Source organism: Lytechinus variegatus, chromosome 6, assembly GCF_018143015.1.
Source record: "Lytechinus variegatus isolate NC3 chromosome 6, Lvar_3.0, whole genome shotgun sequence".
In the NCBI taxonomy this organism is placed as follows: Eukaryota; Metazoa; Echinodermata; class Echinoidea; order Temnopleuroida; family Toxopneustidae; genus Lytechinus; species Lytechinus variegatus.
The window spans coordinates 28,321,260-28,343,825 of NC_054745.1; the positions used below are offsets into that span (position 1 = coordinate 28,321,260).

A 22,566-nucleotide genomic window follows, 5' to 3' on the forward strand; every position below is an offset into this window, starting at 1 on the left:
AAATAAGAAAGTTATGGCATTTTAATGTTTCGCTTATTTTCAACAAAATAGTTATATGAACAAGCCAGTTCCATCCAAATGAGGGAGTTGATGACATCACTCACTATTTCTTTTGTATTTTATTATATGAAATATTTTATTTTCTCGTCATTGTCATGTGAATTGAAGTTTCATTCCTCCCTGAACACGTGGAATTCCATTATTTTAACATTTTGTGCTTCAGGCAATGAGGTCCTAATCATCAAATTCGTAAAAAATGGAAATATTGTATAATTCAAACAATAAAAAACAAAAGAAATAGTGAGTGAGTGACGTCATCGACTCTCTCATTTGGATGTAACTGGCTCGTTCATATAACTATTTTGTTGAAAATAAGCGAAACTTTGAAATGTCATAACTTTCTTATTTTACATCCGATTTTGATGAAATTTTCAGCATTGTGCTTGTCTGATTTTTCTCTATTGATTTAAATCAACATTTTTCTGAGGTGGACTTGACCTTTAATGGACGGCAATGAAATAACCTGCTATCCTATGGTATCCTATCAAGGAAAATTGATAAAAATCATGGTATGAGAATGGAAAAAATAGGATAAAAAAGAATCTCCAACTTCTTCTCTTTATTCTTCTACTAACCCCTCCTCTATTTTTTTTCATATAAGATATTTTGAGAAAAAAATGATAAAAAATATGGTATGAGAATGGAAACAAAATAAGAATAAAAAAGATACTCCAACTTTCGATTTTCAGTCATTTTCTTTTGATATTCATTTCCCTTTCTACTAACCCTCCTCCATTTTATTTTTCTTTTACTTCAACTCTCTCCTCTACTCTTTTGTGTTTAAACTACGAAAAGGGCGAAATGGGACCATATATGGTTATCAAATTTTGCTTTTGTCCTCCTCCCACTTCTTTTAATCTGAATATGAAATTAAGGGGGTGAGTGGCAGGGGTAAAAAGCATCACTTTTCAACAAACGCATGATACAGGCATTTCATTCAAGATTACCCTAATAAGAAAAATGATTTTGGCAAATTGTTTTGAATTTTTGGCATATATATTTGAATGTATTGAAAGAACATTTGACTTTGGATCTGAGTGAAATATATGGATTTTTGATTGAGAACAAAAACACAGAAACAGAAACATATTGCATTATCAAGAACCTCACCTTCCCCCACAAAGCAAAATAACGGGTTATAATTTACTTTGGTTGAAGTCAGACCATCAAAGCCGATTGAACAATTTTCACACTGTTCAAAACAAAGAACATAACATGAACTAATTTAAACTTATTTAGAAAAAATTAACCAACCTTAAATGTTATATGAAGCGGCAGTCTATTGACGGCAATCAGATATAAACATTACACAAAGAAATTGATAAAACAAGAAGAAATAGGAAGTAGTGTAATCTACAGTAATGATGATATTCAATTTTTATGAAGTGCATATATATCACATACTTATAACTTTTCTATGTGCTTCCGAAGGAACTTAGATATTTTCATCCTGACATATGCATGTACATTTAGCCGGGGGGAGGGAGGCCCTTACATTGACAAAAAAAAACATGTTAAAAGGATGTAATTTTTCAAGATAGGGCACGTTACATAAGGGTGTAAAAAACACTAAAATAATGAAAAAAAAGGGTACTATTTCACTAGGAAAGCTATGTGCTTAGGGTCAAATTTGCGAGGGTATTAAAAGGACTTACATGTTTTATAAAAGATGTACCTTTAGACTCAATAGTCAACTACTTTTTTAGAGTCCGATTTGGGAGGTGGGGCCGTACTAAACCAAATGATGTAAAATCGTTGATGTGACACAATAATTGAAAAATTGCTGTACTTGTTTAGGGGTTCAATTTTTCAGGGAATACCTGCTAAGGGTTTCCTTTTGTTTCCAATACATGGCAATACTTGTTAAGGGGTGAATTTTCAGAATATGGAAAATACTTGTTTAGGGTGCTTTTTGAGACCCCATGGTCACGCATGGTGTCCCCTCGTCAATGGAAGGAAGTGGCCCCCCCACCCCCGGTACATGTAGAGACGCCAAGGCAGTGATTTATGCTATACAACTAATTCTTTTTTTCTTCAAGTAGATCCAGGAATAATAATAATAACAATAGGCATTTATAAAGCGCCATCTATCTAGAAATATTCTATTCCGAGGCGCGTCGTTATTATTATTACCCCGGCTTTAGCTCGAGCTGCCTTTCAGCGCTAATGCATTCACGGAATTAATCCTGCCGGGTACCCATTCACCTCACCTGGGTCGAGTGCAGCACAATGTGGATAAATTTCTTGCTGAAGGAAATTACGCCATGGCTGGGATTCGAACCCACGACCCTCTGTTTCAAAGTCAGAAGACTTATCCACTGGGCCACAATGCTCCACATAAATTCCTGTCATGTACCCATTCACCTCACCTGGGTTTGGCACAGCACAGTGTGAATCAATTTTACTGTTCTCTGCATATTTGTTATGAAGAAGACAGAATATAGCAAAAGCACCGTGGTGGATTTTGACAGAGGCACAAGGGACGCATCTATATGTTAGGAATCGCTCATTGAACATACATTATACTACTATTGCTAAATTGAAGAAAATTATCAACGGCACCCCCTGTACTTGAACCTGAATCTGCTACTGAAAGCATACATGTATATTATAGAATACTAAGATAAAAATGTTGAAAAAACTGGATGAAATATTAATCATATTCATTTGCACCATTTCAACACATATCAAGGTGTAATAGTAATAATCAACCAATCTCCAATATAACCCTGACAACAACAGGCATCTTAAGGCCACCGCACACAACTTACGACCTGACTGGTCGGCGACTGGCTTGCGACTCAGTGAGGGGAGATGAATCGCAAGGCAGTCATAAGCCTCGAGACCGCACACCTTGCGATCCGATCTGCGACTCACGCATGCGCTTTTTGGCATAGCATCTGAGAAATTGCGCTTACTACTGCGTATGCGCGTTGTTTATCATAATACGCGATATGCAACTCTGCTGTCTGATTGGCTGGAGCTGGATTGAGCTTGTGATCCAGTCATAAGGATTCGACATGTCAAATCCTTCTGATTTTCCTTGCGACTTCTCTGTGACTGGTCTGCGACGCTCAAGCTGACAAGTGCTGTAACGTCACATCTCCCCTCACCCAGTCGCAAGCCAGTCGGCGGCCGGTCGGGTCGTAAGGTGTGCGGTGGCCTTAAAGCCAGTACATACATACAACTACATACAAACATACATTTTTTTCAATATTTTTTTTTACAATGATTCTAGTTTTATAATAGAATTGAAAGACATAGTTATTGAAGGAAATATTATAAAAACTTTGGAGTGAAACGAAGCAAGGTGAAAAAAAGGAAGATTACTGATAACATACATGGAATTTTTGGAATGAATTCATGAAAGTTAAATACTAGCTATAATTCTTACCACATCACTGTATGCCTTCAAAAAGATGGGTTTCGACCTGATCTTTCTTTTTGCTGTATCATTGTCTGATAAAAGCTCACTAAGAAGGGACCATACAGCTGCAGCGGCACCGGGGGATGGGGACTGGGCTTCAGCCCCCCCACTTTTTTCAAAAACGTGTATAAAAACGTAAAAATGACCATAGGATTGTGAATTTTTTGCATGGTCAGCCTCCCCACTTTGAAAACCGTTCTGCGGCCTCTGCAATGTTTCCATTCTCTCAAATCACCATGCATTTCCCGAGACTGGTACTGAACCCATATTTCTATTTTCTGTAAAATTAATGTCTAACAGAAGCTCACTAAAAAGGGACCATGTTACCATTCTCTCAAATTACTGAATGTATTTCATGAGACTGGTTGTTATGCTATCTTTCTCATGAAGAAGGGACCATGTTACCATTCTCTCACATCATTGAATGCATGTCATAAGACTGGCAGCGATCCCATCTATCTATTTTTTGCATCATTAATGTCTGATAGAATCTCACGAAGAAGGGACCATGTTACCATTCTCTCACATCATTGAATGCATGTCATAAGACTAGTTGCGATCCCATCTATCTAGTTTCTGTATCAATAATGTCTGTAGAAGCTCACTAAGAAGGGACCATGTTACCATTCTCTCAAATCATTGAATGCATGTCATAAGACTGGTAGCGATCCCATCTATCTATTTTCTGTATCAATAATTTCTGATAGAAGCTAAGAAGGGACCATGTTACCATTCTCTCAAATCATTGAATGCATGTCTCAAGACTGGCAGCGATCCCATCTTTCTACTTTGAGTATCAGTAACCTCCAATAGAAGTTCGCTAAGATGATAGCAGGTTACCATTCTTTCAAACCACTCAATGAATATCATGAGACTGGTAATGTTCCCATCTTTCTACTTTGTGTATCATTAACCTCCGATAGAAGTTCGCTAAGAAGGTAGCATGTTTCCATTCTCTCACTGCCAATGGCTTCCTCAAACTGAAGTCTGCAGGAAAGAAAAAAAAACACAAATAGAAAAAATAGACAAGACGTATCATAGATTTCACAAATACTTTTATATCAGAGCCCCCCCCCAAAAAAAAGGGATTTACCCTCTCCAGCTAAAGATGTTTACATTCAGTCAATGTGTGTTTGGTAGACTTCCCGACCTCATCTTGCGAAGAGAGTTATATTATAATAGTCATATAATATAGTCAGATAGCTTGTGAAATTCTATACAACTTTGCTGTGAAACACTTTCCCTCAGAATACTGCAGTGAAAAGTCATTGCGAGTTGAATTGAGCAAGTCTATTTCATTCACTGCTCCTGATCCCTCCCTGGATAATGGCTCGGTGCACAAAGGCCCGAATTCACAAAGGTGGTTTTGAAAATCCACGGTTGAATCCATGGTCTATGCAGATTTCTTTTATAAATTACGCTCTAGCGCGTATCAGGCGCGTGTATAAAAACGTCCAATACTGATGTACGCTTTTGTCACAGTGCGCCAAATTGACGCCTGTTGCAGCGGTTTTCCATGCTTTTTTATTCAGGAGTCCACTCTCAAAACAGTGGACTCATGAATAAAATAGCATACATGTATCTAACCATGGTAACAGGCATCATTTGGCACACTGACAAAAGCGCTCATCAACATTGGAATGTTTTATACATGCACCCGATACGCGCTAAATTAAGCGTAATTTATACACGAAATCTCGATTAACCATGGATTCAACCGTGGGTTTTCAAAACCACCTTTGTGAATTCGGGCCAAAGAGTTCAAGCAACTCACCTTAGTTGATCGGGATCCAGGTCTTTCCCTCGATTCTCCCGAATTTTAGATTCAATCTCAGAGAAGATATCATTTCCCAGGAGGCCTCTGCATTCACTGTCGAAAGAAGAAATACAAAATCATAACGTTAAAGCAGATACGAACCAATATCGCCATCTCCAGTCCTCAACTTCTCAAACCTTGACCCATAATGCTAGTGTAGTCTAGTAATATAGACCCACTTGAATGATAACATGCTACTACTCAAAAGATTTATACTGCAATAATTATGTTACCAAGTAGCCAAACAAGTACTTTTCCTCTCAAAACATTTTAGTTTCTCTGTACAAATGGAATTATAGGTCAATTTATTCTCTGTAGTATAGTTGATATCTGAAAACATATATTTTAAGACTATGTAGGGTATTTATATCACACAGTCAATGAGAGACCACACACAGTTCACTTCCCCATTAAGATATAATCTCCTAGCAGACCTAAGCATTCATTATTAATAGGGTTGGTTGGGTTCTAGCAAGCAAAAGTTTTTTTTTTCCTATTTTGCTTTAATGAAAGACTTCTCGCTAACAAATAAATGACAGTCTTGGTAAAAATCTAGGCATAGTTCGATCAGAATCCAATAAAATGACTACCATAGCTTTTGTATGAATGAATACAAAATATGTGCCACATGACTCTAGAAAAAAATGCGTAATTGCCGAGAAATTAGCAAAATAAGCACAGAATTCCATCAAATGTCGGGTCTCTTTCCAAGCAATATAGTACACTGTCCCTCATATGCTTTCCTGCGTTAGTAATCTTCAGAGTTATCGCTTTTCAGCTGAGATTTCATGATTTCACTAAATTAAGAATACATTACTGTACCAGATTTAGATCTATGTTAACGTAATGACAATCAACCTTGATATTAAAGACGTTCTCAAGAAATAATTGTTTGCTGCGATCAAATTCTTTTAGTAAGGCTCCTCTACAGTACTCACTCTGCTAATAGTTGTCGACAGCTTGTGATATCATCTGAGAGGTTGGCTGAATCTTCAAAGCTATCGTCCTCATCACTATTCTGAACATCAACGTTTGCCGCAGTCCTTGCGTTGCTTAGAATATCCTCGAGAACCTAGTCAAAGAAATGTAATAATACAGGAATTTATAAAGCTATCGTCATCACTATTCTGAACATCAACGTTGGCCGCAGTCCTTGCGTTGCTCAGAATATCCTCAAGAACCTAGTCAAAGAAATGTAATAATACAGGAATTTATAAAGCTATCGTCCTCATCACTATTCTGAACATCAACGTTGGCCACAGTCCTTGCGTTGCTCAGAATATCCTCAAGAACCTAGTTAGAGAAACGGTGATCCAACCACAATAAGACTCTTGTTATAGGATCCCCGTGATAATAATAATAATTGGATTTATATAGCGCTTTTTCCAGAGGATACAAAGCGCTGTTAATTGCATAAGACAAGTTAAGGTTTATGGATGGTTATATAAGTGTGTTTTGAGATGTTTTTTGAAGAGATAAGAGAAGAGAGGTTTCGAAGAGATGGAGGGAGTTTGTTCCAAAGACAGGGGGCAAGATATTGAAAGTAGTTGAAACCAGCCTGTTTTCTGGACTTTGGAATTACATAGGAAGGAGCAGCCGTAGAACGAAGAGAGTAAGTAGATCTTTGTTGCTGAAATAATGAAGAAATGTAAGAAGGTAGTGTGGTTGACAGAGACTTATAGGTTTGAACAAGTATTCGATAATGTATTCTATCAGAAAGAGGTAGCCAATGTAGTTCATTTAGAAGAGGAGTGCTTTAGGGGAAAGTGATCATGACCAAAATGAACAGTAAAAAATATTCGTTAGGCCCATTAAAAATTGATAATGGTGTAGATCTCAAAGAAATTCAATAATTTTCTTCATATCAGAAAGTTGGACCACTAAAAAAAGGGACAAAAATGGTGAACAAGTCTAACCTGTTCCTGTTGGACTAGTTCAAAGGAAAAAAAGGGTTACTGTTTTTCTCATTGTAAGGCAACAAAACAATTTTTTTTGTGCTTGATCATTATACGCTCTAAACTGGCAATGCTGTTAGAACAATAAATCACAGTTTAAAAATTTAAAATATGACTCATGAATGTTATATCTATATTTTATTTTGGTCTAAATTTGAACATGATTAGAAAATTAATCACTATTGTCAATTCGAGGTTGGCAATTTTGAGGAGCAAAGTTAAGGTTAATTTTGACCTTGTGAAAGCTATGTACATCTATGGATTAAACAATAAAAACGGACGTCTGTGGCAACATACCTCATCGTCATCTTCAAAATCACTTGCATACTCTTCCTCTTCTCCTTCTTCTGTTCGTTCAGTTCTTCTGTCTATCGTGTTCTCTTCTCCTTCGTCCTCCGCCTCGAGCTCCTCTGGAATATCTGATACATGAACAAAAAAAATACATGAGGAATGAATGCTGACTAAAATCGAACTAAACAAAATTGGCAACCTCAAATTGGCAATAATCATTAATTTTCTAATCATGTTCATATTTTGAAAAAATAAAATATAGATATGACATTTGTTGTCTGATGTGAAATGAAACGGTTCTTAGGTCAAGAAGTTATAGCCAAAAGACGTGCAAGGTAAATTAAAATGCTAATTTATGCAAAAAAACTTCTTTTTTCTGACAGTGAATTGTGATTTTAGCTATACCTTTACAGGGATAAGAAAATACAGTAGTCCTAGTGTTAATTCAATGACTCACACTCTAAAATAAGAGCCGGTATAAATTGCAGCAGATCTTTATAATCTATTAAATTGGCAATTCCTGATTGAACTTTACAATCATAGTTCATGGCATATCCTTATTTTTTCCTTCAGATTATGAAAGCATGAAAACAGATAAATGCTGTTGCCAATTAGAAGATCCGAGGTGATTAGTTCGGACCTACAAAAAGTTTTGTACTGGGTTAATCCTACATATATTTGTATGGGGGTTAAAAGTATTGTTCAACTTTGTGAGCAGTCGATTTAAAAAATTCTCAAAGCAAGAAGAAACATGTGTACAAGTGCATGTATTAGAACTAATAAACCCGAAAACAACCATTATTGAGAATGAAAAGCTAAAACTACAAGGCAAACCCCGATTTTGTAAATAGGCATCTTATAGACGCCTAAATAGTACCCATAAGTGTATGGGATGAAATTAAGATAATGTTTCCGGTCACTTTATAGTTCAATTTTTGAAGCACTAAGTAATTATTTTCGAACGCAATTTTTTCTGGGCTTCATCTTTGTAACATATCACAGACACAGGTGACAAGTGTGACCTTCTAGCTCAGATTTTTTAAAAGTCAAACCAATGTTAACCAATCACTTTAAATACTACAGTTGGTTAATATATATTACCTTCATCAGAGTTTAGAGGAGACTCGCACTCTTCCGGTATTTCTAAGTCCATCTCAGAATCCTGTCTCAATGCTTTCACCAGAGGGAGTGCTTCATTATTCCTCGTTAGCTCCGGTCTATCCCGTTCATCATCGCTACTGTCAAAGTCGTCGGGGTAGTCGCCCGATTCGCTGGGTTCAAGGGGCGGACGGACAATGGGAGGTAGACCTGAAAAAACAAAATAAAAATGAAAAATACTATTATTCAATTCCCTTAAAAATTAAAGTTAATGCTAGAGAGAAGTTAGTTTAAATGAAACGAGAAAACAAATCAAACATGTGGGTGAATCTTTGATGGATTTCCCTCAACCTTCACTAATATATTATCTAGTTATTTTTCTACTAATTTTACAAAAAAACTTTCGTCAGGGTGAATTTCCCCTTGAAATTACAAAGGTCCATACCTGGTGATTCCTTCATGGCTTCCCTTGTGTAGGACCGTGGCGTAGAGGGCAGCATAGCCAGAGATGACTTACTCCTGGGTGGAGAGCTGTCAGGTTTAGACGTTTGCAAGGACGCCCTCGTCCTGTGACTTGCGGACATTGGACGGTTCCTATGGGACACAAGGTCAAAGGATAAATGGCAATGGCTTGTGGGAATGGACAGTAGAGGTCGTAAATGATGTCACATATTTTCAATTGATCTTTAAAACAATCATAATTTTATGGTTCATGGGTTTTTTGTCAAATTTTTTAAACCAATATTTTCTTGTTTTTTTCTGCTTTTTTTATTGTGACACCAAATGATCAGGGTGAATTTTCCATTTATTAGGCATCTTAATGTAATGTTTAGTCAACACATTGAGGTTATTCTATTATTGCTTTTGTTACTTTTCTCTTTTGTGTCATGACGAAAACCTCCATTTGAGAACACTATATCACAGTTTTTCCCGATCAATTCTCTTCTCCAAGTACAACAAACCCTAAGTATCAAAACACCTGTTTCTTAAAAAAACAATAGCCCGAGCGTGGTCCCGGCAAAGCATGCCGCCATTTTTTATTCACTTACTTTCCTTTTTTCGAGGTTGATTTTCTTCGTTCGAAATTGAAAATGGACTAACATTGAATTTCTTAATACAATATGCCTTTGAAGACCTGATTAAATATCAAATACAATAATTTCATTCCGAAGGTTCTACTACAGGCAGAGAAGTCTTACGTAATAGCACAGCTGTTGTTTATCATTTCCTCCCTGGCTCAACGCTCATAATCTGGCCTGTGGTGAGACGGCGGGGATTACCTGGCCAAGCGGGGTTGATTAGGCGGGTGTTTCACAAAGCTGTTCATAAGTTAAGAGCGACTGGTGATCCTGTCTTGCGGTAAATGGTACACACCATTGGCCACGATCACCAGTCGTTCTTAAAGTCGCTCTTAACTTACAAACAGCTTTATGAAACAGCCCCCAGGGCTTGGAAATGATTCAAAACACAAAATGGGGTCCAATACCGCAGTTTGCAATCTGAACTGCGGTCTTTCTCCAAACAGGGGTTTGACGTAATGTAACCAACTCGTGTTTATGATTTTCAATGACTTAATAATGTGTAAATTTGGAATTGACTTTAATTTGTTATAATAAAAGCAGAAATAAGAAAATATATATATAATCCTGGTAACTGGATAGTCTCTTGCACTATGTTAGGTAACCTCATTTAGTACACGAAATGGTCACCAGACGTGCATAAAATCATGCTTACATTGCATTGGGGCGTCATGGTCTAGTGGTGACGACTCTCGTCTCTCAATCTGAGGGACGTGGGTTCCATTCCCAGCCATGACATGTTTTATTTTCAGCAAGATATATACCCACATTGTGCTGCACTCAACCCAGGTGAGGTGAATGGGGTACTTGGTAGGAAGAAATTTATTGAATGCTTTAGTGCCTCTATGGCAATATAGTTAAAGCCGGGATAATAATAGCAGCGCTTTATGTATCCTCAGACAAAAAGCGTTTGATAAATCCAGCTATTATTACCATTTAACGTCCTCTCAAGGCAAAACCTACCTGGATGTGATTGCGACACTGGTGACCTTTGACCTCACGATGGGGGAGGAGCTTGTCGGTGGTCTGGTGGCATTTGTCGTTGCAAGCTGCTGCTGCAGAAGCTCTTTTTCAGCTATGAAGTTACTGAGGTGGGTTTGCATGTAATCCTGTGAGAGTATTGTTGTAGCACTGGAAAGAAAGAGCATAATACAATCAAATTAATAATATACTAATTAATGCAGTTCTTATATAGCGCATATTACGTTATGCCATAACGTCCCTATGTGCTTTCAAAGGACTTGGATATTATTACCCTGTCCTTAGCCCCGCAGCCTTTTGCAGAGCGATGGCATTTCAAGGAATAAATTCCTGCCAGGTACTCATTCATCTCACCCGGGTTGAGTGCAGCACAATTTGGATGACTTTCTTGCTGAAGGAAATTCCGCCATGGCTGGGATTGGAACCCACGACCCTCTGTTTCAAAGTCAGAAGACTAATCCACTGGAATATAACGCTCCACACTAGGGTCATGCGGTCTAGTTGTTACAGCGCTGGACTCATGATGAGGTTGGAGTTCAAATCCCTGCTTGGAAATGGTCTCCACTTTAACCATCAGGCCTGAGAGTAATTTCTGTTATCTATATGGTCAGCCACTATGAATAAATAACTAAAGGCGACCGCACACCTTACGATTGGTCTGCGACCCGATTTTGGAATAAAAGGTAGTAGAATTTGATGCTATTATTAAAACATGGAATATCTTACTGTGTAATGTTCTAAATCATCGCATGAATACCTATGTTCAAATCAGTGACGATGCTATCACCCTTAGAATAAAAGTGAATTTAATATCTAGTCGTAATGACGACATAGCAGTCGTACGATTGGCTACGATTTGGAACTAATTTGGCATTTACTCCAAAAAAAAAGCTTGCAATCTTTCATAATGGTTGTATTAGTATTCTTTCAATTGATTATAACTTCAAATAAAATGATATGTTCCATTCACATTTTCAGAAAATGAGCAAAATGCGATCTGTTTCAAAATCGGATCGCGAACAGTCGTATGGTGTGCGGTGGCCTCAAGATGTAAAATGAAATCCATACGGGCAGGCTCTTTGAATTTTTAATGAGGGGGGGTACCTTGTAAAGGCTATATAATTTTTTTTCCTTATAAATAAAGGGGTAAAGAATCACAATTTTCTTCTTACATTTTCTTCTTCTTTTTCTATTTCAAAACTTGAAAAATCATCGGAACCACCCCCCCCCTCACCCATCCTACCGGGTACCCATTGAACACCTGGGTGGAGAGGAATAAAGTGAGGATTGATGCTTTGCCGAAGGATGCTATGCCATGTTGGGATTCAAACCACACAGCAAATGTCCAAAACAGACCTTAAAACTGATTGTAAAATTGATTGTAACAATAATTAAAAGATTGATTGTAATTTGTAGTACTTACCGACATTAAGTAAATAAGGGAGATGGGAAACCAGTTACAGTAATAGCAATTTTATTACACCAACTTTAGGGCAAACCTCATTTAACGTGCGCGGCCATCGTAAGGGCCGATATGACAACATCCGTCGCAGAGGGCGACATTTTACGCTACACTTCAAACATTATAACATGTCGGCGTACCTTGGACGTTTATCCGGATCCTTTTCAAGTATGAACGCTAATAATCCTTGAAGGTCGGTAGAGTACATGGACGGAATAATCTGAAAACAAATCAAACCTCATGCTAGTAATTGGTTCAAGAGCACTATGTTAATTCTAAAGTTCCCAGTTTTCCCTGATACATGTAAAGCATTAATATTTTTACTGAATTCAAGAAGAATACTGAATTCACAGAATCTTATAGAAAAATACAATTTTTCCAGGCAAACAAGATTGAAATTACGAAAAATAGACTGACAATCATGGATTTCAAAGCAAAATACAACAGGCAAACTTGTGCAACATGGGAATATCAAATCTGTTTGCAGTGCTTACCAAGCCATATCCATATTCTCCTGAGCATTTATATAGAAACTAGAAATTATTCAGAGATTTCCACTACTAAAAAATGTACAATTGCTTTATCATTATGTTTCATGTGGGTTATTGAAGAACACAGGTTTGATATTTGGAACACAGAAGAGCACAGAATTTGCATACTGGAAATGGGAGAACTGATGACTGTGGTAACAATTTTTGCTAGTATGGACCTTAACACAGATTAATTTCAGTGGAAGGAGGGACCAAAATAAATTTTGTACAGAATTTAATGAATTAAATATGTATCTATTTTTAACATATTTGCCAGTTGTGATGGCACAATGTGTCACTAACAAAAAGTTGTACGTATGAAATGTATCGAGCTGGGTGTTCCAGTTTCAGAAAGTTGTATGTAAAGCAACTTTAAAAATGACTGGTGTACTTTTCTTACGTGTTTATCACCAATGAACATTTAATAGTGAATAAATGATGATAGGTTCTTGTATAGCGCCAGGATCCGCCTCAGCTGGGTGCTCATGGCGCTTGAATATCATTTACAACAGGGAAAGATCTCCAGTCGTTCTTGTGGTCCTTGTAAACAGCTCCATGAAACAACCCCCCCCTGTCAACTCGGCTCTTGAGAAAACTAGGCCCTGCCAAAAATTAGGTGCAAGGTTGTCCATCATAAAACGTCACCAAACCCCATGGTAAGATTGATGCTAAAATACTAAAATATACAAATTAATTAAAATCATAGTACAAAACATTTCAATGAATTTGCAATCAATACAAAAATTTATCACAAAATAGCGATCCGATATTGTACATCTCGGCACCTAAATTTTTTGCGGGGCCAAGTTGTCCCAAGTGCTGAGTAAGTTGGCATCCTATCAGAAGGGGTTTACTTACCGGGTTATCACCTTTGACGATCTTGTAATACAGACTAAGAAGATTGTGAGCATCAAACGCCGGCTCAAACGCACACACCTCGTACAATAGACAACCAAGAGCCTGGAAATAAAAAGGGCCATGAAGGGTTTTATTTATCCTTATTGGTTATTATTTCTGGGCTCTCCCATGTGCTATCGACATTACATTAGAAATACTGTATGCTCTATTGAAAAGGAATGAAACTTCCATGATGTGCAAAAAAAGGTGTATTGAGTATGAATCCCAATAAAATTAGAATTACAGGGTTTGTGCTAACCCAATACAATGTGTATTGAACAACCAAAAGTGGTGCTAAGGCAGTTTTTTAATCCCATAAAAGTTGCTTTGCCCTCTTTACAGCTTACTGCAAAGGCATCGTGGTCTAGTGGTGAAGACTTTCATCATCATTCTGAAGGATGTGGGTTCGATTCCAAACCATGGCATGTTTTCCTTCAGCAAGAAATTTAACCAATATTTTGCTGCACTCAACCCAGGTGAGGTAAATGGGCCCTGGCAGGAAGTAATTCCTCAAAAAGCTGTGCACACCGGAATCAATAGACTAGCGTAGCCGGGGTAATATAGGAGCGCCTTCAGCACCTTGCAAGGTGGATACGTGCGCTGTAGAAATCCTACATCATTATTAAAAGTTATTCATTTTTTTGTCATATGAAGGGCAAACGTGGGGAATAACTATTTTTCACAATTAAACTATCATGGTCTACTCGATGACAGTTTGATCTAAAATCATGCAAATTACTCAAGATGAAACATATTTCTGTACACATACATGTAGCTATAATCCTCAGATTTACTTTTTGTAGAACAGAAAATTGGGGACTAAAGCCTCTTGAGGCCATTACCAAGACCAGATTAGATCAATTGGGTTCCAGGACTTACCCAGACATCAGACTTGTTGTTATAGGGTTGGTCCTGGCATAGTTCTGGACTAAGGTAGCAAGGGGTCCCAACACAGGTCTTGGCCTTGTCTACGGTGTGTTCTAACGTCCTGGATATACCAAAGTCACCTTCATATAGAAAACAAACATATGAGACATGAGAATACATTCATTGAAGTGAATAATCTAAAATTATATTGTCACTTGGTAGACACTAGCTTCATCTACTCTTCCGGCTGTCTCATCACACATCAAATAAATACTGTAGAAGCGTTTGTTCTTTTGTTGCTAGTTGCAACATGCGAAAATAATAGGACTTGTGTCCAGGAATGCCTTGTTAGATATAAGAGTACTCCTCTTGCATTGTGTGGGGTGGCATTTGGCAGGCAATAAGCAACACATCTTCGCTCCTTGATTGCCTGTGGTGATCTGCTTGGAGCGTGTGTTTATATACCCTTGTGGTATTGTAGGAGACAAAATAAAGATCATATTTCTTGTCTTTATCAACCAACAAATTAATTATGCTATGTTGATTTGATATCCAATCTATGGGATAGTTTGAACCCAGAATACTAGGGGTACTCTGGTGGTCTAGTGGTTATGACACTGGTCTAGTAATCCAGAGGTTCAAATCCAGCTCGGTCTGCCTGTGATATTTTTCACAGCAGCAGCACTCTACTTCACACAGCAGTAGCATGTGTTAAGACCCATGTGGTATTGTTGGACACAAAATAAATATCATATTTCTTGTCTTCATTACCAAACAAATTAATTATTCCTTTTTAATAATTGGATGGCTTTATTTCACGGAATACCAGAAATATTCCACTCATTAGGGACAATACTTAACAAATCACAGATGACTGGAACATTGGCCTTTACTCTGGTACATTCCATTTTGAGTCATCCCATATAATATTATTATTATTACTCAAAAAAAAATCAATAGTAATCAAATAAATAAAAGATGAAGTACATGTAATTGAGTGAGAACTCACCTAGCTTGACGACATCATTCTTTGTAAGGAAGACATTCTGTGTTTTTAGATCTCTGGTGAATAACAAAGTACAGAAAATCGTTTGGAAACAAGAATACAAACAATTGAATAAAAATATCCCTCTAAAAGGATTCACCTGAATAAGAACTGGCAACCAATTCAACCAAAACACAAAATAAAAATGATGCACTGTAGACATTTTACATGAATATGATGATGATCCAGAGCATCTATATTGCGCCATCTTTCTGTTAAAAATATTCACAGGTGCAGACTCACTTGATTATTACACATCTGCTGAAATAAGTGAGTTTTGAGAGACGATTTGAAGAGTTCAATGTTCTCACTTTCACAGAGTGATGAAGGGAGGGAGTATTGTGTCATCTATCATCTTGAAATAATCCATTCCTAGGTGCATTATTATTATTATCATGGCTGCAGCACTAGCTCAAGGAATTAATTTACCTTGCCTGGATAAAGAGCAGCACAACATGGGTAAATTCCTTGCTGAAAGAAAACATGCAATGCTGCCGTACTTTGGCAAAAGGAAGCAAGTTACAAAAAAATCAATTGTTGTAAATGAGCAATGTGTATTTGTCATTTAAACAGGCATCAAATCAATTTGACGGCATATTTTCTTCAACATCTTTCCATAGAACGTTCATTCCTTCCCCAAATTTTGCCTGAACGTGCAACAAACAAATGGTGTTTCAGTACCAACAACAACTCCAATTTGACTGATGTGTCACCTGCTTCCTTTTTGCCAAAGTTGGGCAGTATGGCTTAGATTTTTGCTTCCATATTTACCTGTGTAATATTTTCTTGGAGTGTATGTACTGTACAGCCATGACTAGTTGGATAAACCATTGCATGATACGTCCCTCGTCAAACGGTTTGCCTCGGTGCTTGGCCGTCTGTATCCGCTCATCTAGGTTACCACCATCACAGTAGTCCTGGGTTAAGGGCAGCAATAAGACATAAATGACATTAAGGAATAGTCTTTTCCAGATATTGGTGATGGTGACAATGGTGATGAAACCCCGGGGGGCGGGGCGGAGGCAGTCAAATGTATTGCTGTACACATGTGTGACCAAATTATTTCCAAATACCCCCTTAACAAGTTTTCTGCGGGCTTCATTTAAATATTTTGGCCCCTAAACAAGTTGTTGCCGGTGATGATGATGAGAATGTGAGCCCAGGCAAAAAGCTTGGGGGAAAAAAACATACCCTAATTTACACGTTTAGCTTTGGAAAAATAAACATCGACCAAACCACCCTTTTCTTTAAAAATCCCTTAACGCGGCCCGCGTCCAAAACTGAAAAACCACCCCTATATTGGGCTATAAACACATATTTTTTGGTCAATATTTGACTCCCCCCCCCCGGCTGAAACATGATGATGACAATATGATGATGTCGATGATGATGATGATAATAATATCCAAGGTGATGGTGATGATGGTGATAATGATATTAAAATAATAATAACCAAGATGATGGTGATGATGATAATGGTAATCAAGATGGTGATGATGAAAACAATGAAAATGATGATGCTGGTGCTGGTGATGATAATGAAGTTGATGGTGATGATGATAGTAGTGATGATGATGGTGATGATGAGGGTGATGATGGTGATGATGATGATGATGGGGGTGATGATGATGATGATGGTGATTACGATGATAGTAATGATGATGATTGTGATGATGACAAAGATGATTGTGGTGGTGGTGGTGGTAATGATGACAGTGGTTAAGATGATAATAAACAAGACAAGCAGGTACACAGACAGATATTCAAGCAGTCAGACAGACTAATACCCTTTTCATAAACCCATCCTCCAATTAGCCGCCTTAAGAGCAATGCGGATAATTCAATAAAAATTGTGTTCACATTATTTTTACAAGCGCCCGTCCTGAAAAAGGCGGATAATCACCATGACAACTGGACATGCCCCCTCCAATGCGGTAGTGTTGGAAAAGGGTGACCTTGTGACCGCACCATGGCAATTATCAGCATTATTTGGAAATGCGTTCATAAACTCAAAATCTTGTCCCGATGCTGCTATTATGCGGATAATAGCAGCATCAAAATAATGCAGATAACTCTGGTCCTCCTCCAATTTTACGACCAAATTATGCTGCTATTAGCCGCATAATTGGGTTTATGAAAGGGGTATAACAAGAGACTGGCAGATAGGCTGTCAATAAGAAAGACAGATATAGTCATTCCCATATAGATAGGTACACAGTAAAATATAAACATGAAGACAGATAGACAGACAGTCAGACATCTAACTTACCTGAGCTATGCAGAGATAGACAGACTCTGGAACCTCCTCGAAGAACGAATCATGATAGGTGACGATATGGGGATGCCTTAGCTGGGCCAAGATTCTGAAATGTGAATAAAATCATAACATTGTTGTGATTAATAAAACATTTCAGCGTTGTTTAAAGGCAGTTATTAACTATATAACTATGATTGAAAATTAGTGATGAGTGATTATTTACTAATCAAACCATCGCGATCATTCAGGTCATTCAGGAATGGCCAAAGCCTTGCTAAACAAATAGTTATTTTTTAAAGATACATGACTTGTAAAAAATTCTGACGTTTCATGACACATTCTTCCAGTTGGCATGGGTATAGTGACCATTCTTATTTTGCTTCTTTCTAAGGTAGGGGTGGGGGAGGGGAGGGAGTATTTTTATTTTGCTCTCAGTGTCTCCAGTTTGGGAGGGGTAAAGAGCATTCTTGAATTTGTTTCTCTCTCAGTTGGCGGGGGGGGGGGGGTAGTGACTATTCTTACTTTGCTTCTCTCTTAGTGGGGTGGGGTAGGGGAGGGGTAATAAGCATCTCTTTCAGTGGACTGGGGTGGGGGAGGGGTTTGGCTTCTGTCTCAGTGGGCTGGGGAGGGGTAAGTAAGGGGAACAGTGAGCATTCTTACTTTGCTTCTCTCTCGACTGCATCTCTGGTCCTTGTCTTTCTTTTCTCATCCAACTGAATCTTCTTCAAAGCAAGTAATCTAGTGAAAACAAAAAACTCAAAGAAATAATATTAACCTCAAGTTTAAATGGTTAATTGCCACTTGGTCAAAACCCACTTCGTCTACTACCAAGGCTCTGGGAATAACTTTTTGGCTGGAGTTGTGCTGAAGAAAATTTGACAAGCAAAAAAAAAAAAGGTTTCAACAATAACATAATTTTCATATTTCTCCTATTTGACACATCTACCAGAATTCCTGGGGTGCTGCCTATGGGAAATAATACATGACGCACCCCCTGGGAAAATCTTGGGGGTGCTTTAGCACCAGCACTCCCCTCTTCCAAGGGCCATATCTTTTTTTGGACTTATCCCACAATCCTATTTCAACTACAAAAACATATCTACTAGATACAATAAGTATGCACTCAACTTACAATAAAAAAATTGTCATATTTTTGTGTTGAAAGGTCTATGTGCAGGAACTAACATGAGTAAAAAAAAAGCGGTATGGCCCTTGTTACTATACACAAATGGGCATTCCATAAAATATGTAAGTCGGACCCCCTATGTGTGGTATCTTCATGAAATTTTCTGATTTCTTGTCCTTTTGACAGTTTTTAATGCTCTCAAATGACCATGACTTGGTCAGTTTATGAAGTAAAGTAAGACTTTAGAAAATAAGGGTAGGACTTCCAAAGAGGTTGATTATTTTATGGAATTGCTCAAATGTAAAACTTGCTTTCAATTATTGCCCTGCAAACAAAGCAATGAAGAAGGGCATGGAAAAATCTAGACTTAGCCTTTAGTTTCAATGGAAAGCTGGAAGCTAATGTTACAAGCTACTGAAATCAAACCATATCATTAGCTAATACCAAATTCATAAAAAAACTGTTTGGTTCTCAATCATACTCACTTTTTGGTGATTTGGTGCCTGACCAGATAGACTGCACCACCACCCCCTTGGCCCAATGTTGTGATCTTATCATAACACTCCATTCATATTACCATCACAAAACAGCTGGTGGCACAAGACTATGGATAGAAATTTAAAAAAAAGCATGTTAATAGAGAAAAAATCAATTTTTTTCAGGTACGACAGAGTAAAAAAAAAATATCTACACTTGGTGATTGTAAAGGAGAAAATTGGTGATTTAGAGCCAACATGATTGAAGTTCCTCACACGTATAAATAATTTGCTGCCGATTTCAAAACAATGTATGCGCAAGGGTCCGAGCTCGGACCGGACTCAGTACCTCGCGCATATCTGAAATCGGAAGCGAATTATTTATATGTGTGAGGAACTTCATGTTGGCTCTGCCTCTAAATCACCATTTTTGAGACTGATAGAAGCATGGAAAAGAAGTGAAACTTATTGTAAAGTAAGAATATTACTTAAATTGTTTTTAAAGTTGAATTAAGAAGACGATTCCAAATGTTGAGATACTTACATTAATAGCAACCTTACAACCCCCCAAACACTAATGGGGCGTTGAAAGAAACTTGCAATCAATTGCAAGTCTATTTTTGTTCCCAAAAATCAAGCATACGCCGTGCAATTAATTGCAAATCTGCGATTGCTTGCTACTCTGCTCCATGAAACAAGGAGTATAATCTGATATGGTAAAGTTAAAAGTGATAAATCAACTGTAAAATTGCAACAGAATATTTGCGATTGAATGCAAATATTTTCTTGCAACACCCCATAAGAGGTGATTCCACCTCCCAATTTTTTTTTCCAAAATAGTGAATTTGGATGATTTATCCCTACCCATTTTCCCCGAGTTCGCTCCTGCAATGCCTACCGAGACGGGTGTTCTCTGACTGTGACGTCACAGGGGGTATTCAGTCCCGGTGTAGTAAACAAGGCAGTGCCGTTTTGTGTACTATGCACGTACGCCTTCATGTACTTTTGTGTCAAAACTTCATTTTATCGCTATTGATTTTGTGAAAGATATTGACAGGAAGTAACAATTAATCAAAGTCAATTAGTCAATAATATGTCCCTACATTGTTAAACTTTTCTTCTTTGTAGTGATTTGAGACGATTTTAATGCCTTGTTTTCGTTCAGGACTGTGTCCGTGCAGAATGTAGTAATGGAATAAACTGTAGTTGAAGTTGTAGTATCTGTGAGCAGGAGAACTTGCAAAGAGGAACTGATTAAAAGAATATTTATGGCCATACTATTATTCCAAATAATTAAACTCCCTCAGAATGATACCATAGACCCTAAAGGAATAATTTCAAGGCGAATAATATGAAATTTGATCGAGACCTTCTCACCAGTCGATAACTTAGCAGACATGTTATTATGACATATTTATCCGCGTGTGACGCGGCTCTTGCAAAAAACACGGTTGGTTGCGGAATTGCTCTGTGCCGACCAGCCGCCCGCTCCGGCGCAGCTAGCTGTCGAGCTATCGTACCACATGCCTTTCTTGCTGTCTTGGACTCACTTGTGAATTGCGTTTGTATGTGTGACGGTGACCACTAGCATAATTACATATAAACAACTCGGAAAGCCGAGAAGAATAGTACGTTTGATTCAAGATTGTTCTGTGGAATGAGCTATGAGTTGAAATGATCCAGAGGATATAGAAATGGAGTCAAAGACAAAAGGAAAGAAGAAAAAGCCGTCAGGGGATCGCTGCATGGTCATGAATTGTGGGTCGACATACCAGACCACTACAGTACACTCAATGCCTGGGTGTTGTGTGTATTATATATGTGTAGGCTTGCAGCGTGCGCAGAGCTTAGCTAGCCGTCGGATCTACTTTCCAGCTGCTCACTTGATGGAACTTCATGATAAACGAGAAATAGTGAAAATATTATTCAATAACTCACTGTTTGCAATCTTACATTATGATTTAAGAGTTCATGATAGTTATTCATACTATTTTTCATACAGGGAAAGTAAAGATTTGTACATATGATTCCTATTTGTTTGAGTTGCATTGAAAATATTTGTAAAATCATCTTTCTCTCTCTGCATAGCATTTCTGTAAATTACATTCAGGCACCTCTTATACTAAATTCCCCTCAGTGATTTTTCTGAACACTCGTCTCTCAGGCTCTGACAGGTGGCGGATTTCAATCGACTTTCAAAGCAAAATATCGAGAAGGCAGAGGATTTTTGTGACATGCTATCTGTTTGAACAGCTGATACACGTGTGTGGAACCCATAATTATGAACAATCAGCCCCTTCTTAAGTCAACTTTAAAGATCGTGAAATTGCATGAATTTTATATTTTCCCCCATAAAATCCCACTTTTGTCACTCGGAATATCAGATCGAGTGCAGTCTCGACATTCGAGTAGGTGGAGCGTTAAGTAGTGGTACTGGTAGTGAATGGAGTGGAGCCTGCACAAACTTCGCTCGAGTGCTTTGGACAAAGACAAACATCGCTCGAGTGCTTTGCCTTTGGCATGTTTGGACAAAAACTAACAACATCATGAACATGACAAAGTCTAGCAATATATTAATAATATCTCTCTCTCTTGATTCCTATGCTGTCTCTAACTCTCACTCTCAGATCAAGCTCACTCAATCATTCAATTTTATGACAAAGTGAATGAGTCATAACAAGCAAGCAATTAATTATCACCCGCCGCGCCAGGCACTAGGCAGTGGGGTCGCGCCCCGAGGCCGCAGCGAGGCAAACCGGCACAGTCTCGAACTGACTTCCGCTGTCTTCTTCTGCGGTTGAAAAGGACTTTAAAATCAACTTTGATAGACCGCAAATGTTTTTTTATATAAGGAAGATGAGCCTGGCATTAGATTATACAAATTTCTGTATAAATCAGAGAACAATAGAAAGGAAAAATTTAGTTAGATCTTCCGAATCTACTCACATTAGCATAGAAGGCTTGACAACTCTACTCAGTAAAAAATTGTTTATATGGGCGTGTCAAAGGTCAAATTACAAAGTAGTTTTTTCTTCTGATATAATTCTATATTTTAAAAACCTATTTTGGATAATTTCTTATAAAAAATTATTTTATTTATTTATAAAAATATTTTTATTCCAAAATACATGATCATAATTAATATTATTCGACAGAAAGTTCGAAATAAAAACTCATTATTTGTCAGGACAGAGACGGA

At 37.7% G+C, this 22,566-nt stretch overlaps 2 protein-coding genes across 2 annotated transcripts; both read right to left on the minus strand.

Annotated features, from left to right (window-relative positions):
• Positions 1-3,154: 3,154 nt before the first annotated feature.
• LOC121417683 lies at positions 3,155-6,438 on the minus strand. Its single transcript, XM_041611416.1, has 4 exons — positions 6,427-6,438; positions 6,242-6,375; positions 5,262-5,357; positions 3,155-4,474 (listed from the first exon to the last, which is right to left on the minus strand). Exons 1-4 carry the CDS (start codon positions 6,436-6,438, stop codon positions 4,354-4,356), a joined length of 363 nt encoding a protein of 120 aa, XP_041467350.1. The 3' UTR covers positions 3,155-4,353.
• A 35-nt stretch (positions 6,439-6,473) lies between these two features.
• On the minus strand, positions 6,474-19,494 carry LOC121416583 (serine/threonine-protein kinase Nek4-like). Its single transcript, XM_041610077.1, has 13 exons — positions 19,377-19,494; positions 18,426-18,503; positions 17,778-17,871; positions 16,280-16,425; positions 15,473-15,525; positions 14,476-14,603; positions 13,558-13,659; positions 12,310-12,389; positions 10,690-10,857; positions 9,093-9,241; positions 8,651-8,857; positions 7,556-7,677; positions 6,474-6,596 (listed from the first exon to the last, which is right to left on the minus strand). Exons 1-13 carry the CDS (start codon positions 19,457-19,459, stop codon positions 6,489-6,491), a joined length of 1,518 nt encoding a protein of 505 aa, XP_041466011.1. The 5' UTR covers positions 19,460-19,494; the 3' UTR covers positions 6,474-6,488.
• Positions 19,495-22,566: the final 3,072 nt, after the last annotated feature.

Excerpts from the sequence above, each read along its gene's own strand:
- LOC121417683 (XM_041611416.1), bottom strand. Across the intron at positions 5,358-6,241 it reads TGTCGACAACTATTAGCAGA|TGAATGCAGAGGCCTCCTGG; the intron begins GTGAGTACTGTA and ends TTCTTTCGACAG. Across the intron at positions 4,475-5,261 it reads CTGGATCCCGATCAACTAAG|ACTTCAGTTTGAGGAAGCCA; the intron begins GTGAGTTGCTTG and ends TCTTTCCTGCAG.
- LOC121416583 (XM_041610077.1), bottom strand. The coding sequence starts at position 19,459 with ATGGAGTGTTATGATAAGATCACAACATTGGGCCAAGGGGGTGGTGGT. Across the intron at positions 17,872-18,425 it reads GCAGTCGAGAGAGAAGCAAA|AATCTTGGCCCAGCTAAGGC; the intron begins GTAAGAATGCTC and ends TTCACATTTCAG. Across the intron at positions 15,526-16,279 it reads TCCAAGAAAATATTACACAG|AGATCTAAAAACACAGAATG; the intron begins GTAAATATGGAA and ends GTTATTCACCAG.